Source organism: Nansenia antarctica, assembly GCF_963989245.1.
Source record: "Nansenia antarctica genome assembly, chromosome: 6".
Taxonomy (NCBI): domain Eukaryota; kingdom Metazoa; phylum Chordata; class Actinopteri; order Argentiniformes; family Microstomatidae; genus Nansenia; species Nansenia antarctica.
This window is the reverse complement of record NC_137676.1, coordinates 50,363,539-50,366,038: the sequence shown is the minus strand read 5'-3', so window position 1 is coordinate 50,366,038 and position 2,500 is coordinate 50,363,539. Positions and strand designations below refer to the sequence as shown.

At 42.8% G+C, this 2,500-nt stretch overlaps 1 protein-coding gene across 1 annotated transcript in view; it reads right to left on the bottom strand.

Moving 5' to 3' along the window:
• Positions 1 to 2,500, bottom strand: part of celsr3 (cadherin, EGF LAG seven-pass G-type receptor 3) — a gene marked incomplete at its 3' end in the record, with an annotated part of 317,293 nt that overhangs the window by 25,161 nt on the left and 289,632 nt on the right. Inside the window, exons 11-12 of the mRNA XM_080534612.1 lie at positions 2,365 to 2,490; positions 1,938 to 2,107 (exon numbers count right to left, since the gene is read on the bottom strand). Of these exons, the coding sequence (XP_080390738.1) occupies positions 1,938 to 2,107; positions 2,365 to 2,490 (296 nt within the window). The remainder of the gene's footprint in view (positions 1 to 1,937; positions 2,108 to 2,364; positions 2,491 to 2,500) is intronic.

Below are 2,500 nucleotides of genomic sequence, written 5' to 3'. Positions count from 1 at the left end.
GTATGGTAGTATATAGTGTGTAGGGTGTAGTATGGTAGCATGGTAGCATGGTAGTATGGTAGTGTGTAGTGTATAGTATGGTAGTGTATAGTGTGTAGGGTTTAGTATGGTAGTATGGTAGTGTATAGTGTCACGTGTAGGGTGTAGTACACTACAAGACTCTGGACAAAATCATGTCATGTCTTAAACCATCCACCTGTGCCCTTGATGTCCTACCAACAAGCTTTTTAAAAAGCATATTTAGCTGTGTGGCAGGTGAACTAATACACATAATCAACACCTCCCTTTCATCAAGTTTTCCCTGAAACCCTGAAAACTGCATTATGCGTTATTAAGCCTTTACTAAAAAAGACCTGGCCTAGACCCATTTGTACTGAATAACTACAGACCCATATCAAACCTCTCCAGTATAGGACAAATAATTTAAATAGCTGTCCACAAACAACTATTATATATATAACTTATTATAGTAATTATTTGACCCTGAATGATCTCTTTGGTGGCTTTCAATCAGGCTTTCGCCTCCTACATAGCACTGAAACAGCCGTAAAGTCCTTAATGACATACATGTAAACACTGACTAAACACTGACAGTTTTAGTACTACTAGACCTTAGTGCTGCCTTTGACACTGTCGACCACAACATTCTAATAGAAACTAAAGGGTAGGACTTTCAGGCACTGTCTTAAACTGGTTTAGATCCTACCTACAGGACAGAAGCTATTATGACTCCATTAGCGACGTTGTGTCCGACCAAATTAAAATAACATGTGGAGTTCCCCAAGGATCAATCCTTGGCCCCCTCCTATTCAATTGCCTACCACAACTATGCGGATGACACTCAAATCTACATAGCCCTCTCACCGAATGGCTATAGTCCCATCGACAATCTCTGTAATAAACGCCTGGATGACACAACACTTCCAATTAAACCAGGACAAAACAGAAATAATTGTATTTTGTGCACCTAACAAAAGATCGAAAGTCAGTGCAAAACTTGATTCTCTCTCTCTTCAAACTAAAAAACAGGCCAGAAATGTTGGTGTAATTCTAGGCTCCGATCTAAACTTCAACAGCCACATAAACTCGATAACTAAATCAGCCTACTATCACCTGAAAAACCTAACAAGAATGAGAGGGTTCAGGTTCAAGACCGTGAAAAACTCATCCATGCATTTGTTTTGAGTAGACTTGATTATTGTAATGGTCTACTAACAGGCCTATCTAAAGGGGCTGTTCGTAAGCTGCAGCTCATCCAAAACGCCGCTGCTAGGGTCCTAACAAAAACAAAGAAGTTTGAACACATTACACCAACCCTGAGATCCCTGCACTGGCTACCAGTCTCTCAGAGAATTGGATTCAAAGTACTCCTAATTGCATAAAAAATCACTAAATGGTCTTGGACCAAAATACATATCAGATCTCCTCCCACCATATATTCCCGCAAGGCCCCTGAGACTAATTAGCTAATCATTCCAAGAGTGAAAACAAAACATGGTGCAGCAGCTTTCAGTCAGGCTGCTGCATGCTCCTGGAACAAACTCCCTGAAGAAATCAAACAGGCCCAAACCCTAAAAATATTAAAATCTAAGATAAAAACCTTAATGTTTTGCAGCAGTTATGATTAAACACAAACACTTCTATCAATGTCTTTTATCCATTAACTATTGTTTTTCGATTTACTTCTTATTTGCTTTTATTCATTGTCATTTTTATTTTCTTACTCTTGCTGTATTTTTTATAATGTATGTAAAGCACTTTGAATTGCCCCTGTTGTATGAAGTGTGCTATACAAATAAACGTGCCATGCCTTGCTAGTATGGTAGTATGGTAGTGTATAGTATGTAGGGTTTAGTATGGTAGTATGGTAGTATATAGGATATAGTGTGTAGGGTGTAGTATGGTAGTGTATAGTGTGTGGGGTGTAGGGGACAGACCTGGAACACCAGGCTGGTGTACTGGCCGGCCTGGGCCTGCAGCAGGGTGCCCTCCCTGGCGCGCGTACGGAACACCAGCCCCAGGTACCAAGGCGTGGAGATGGTGACGTCGTTCTTCAGGTCCCACCAGAGGGCGCTGTTCCCAAGGAACCGGTGAGGGTGGGGCATCGCTGAAGAGGGAGGGGGGAAGGTCAGGAAGGTGAGTATGATGAAGAATGTGTCTGTGTCTGAGTCTGTGTGTGTGTGGTGTGTGTGTGTGTGTGTGTGTGTGTGAGAGAGAGAGAGAGAGAGAGAGAGAGAGAGAGAGAGAGAGAGAGAGAGAGAGAGAGAGAGAGATAGAGAGAAAGAGAGAGACAGAGGGAGAGACAGAGAATGAGAGAGAGAAAAGCCCAAATCTTCTGGATATGTCTGACACTATGTATCTCACCATGGCTGCAGTCCTTGCCTCCAAACCCTAGGGGGCAGTCACATGAGAAGGTCTCCCAGCTCACACGGCAGGTGCCTCCATTCTGACAGGGGTTGGATTTACAGAAGGGCAGCTTGGCACTGCAGCCTATGAGAGA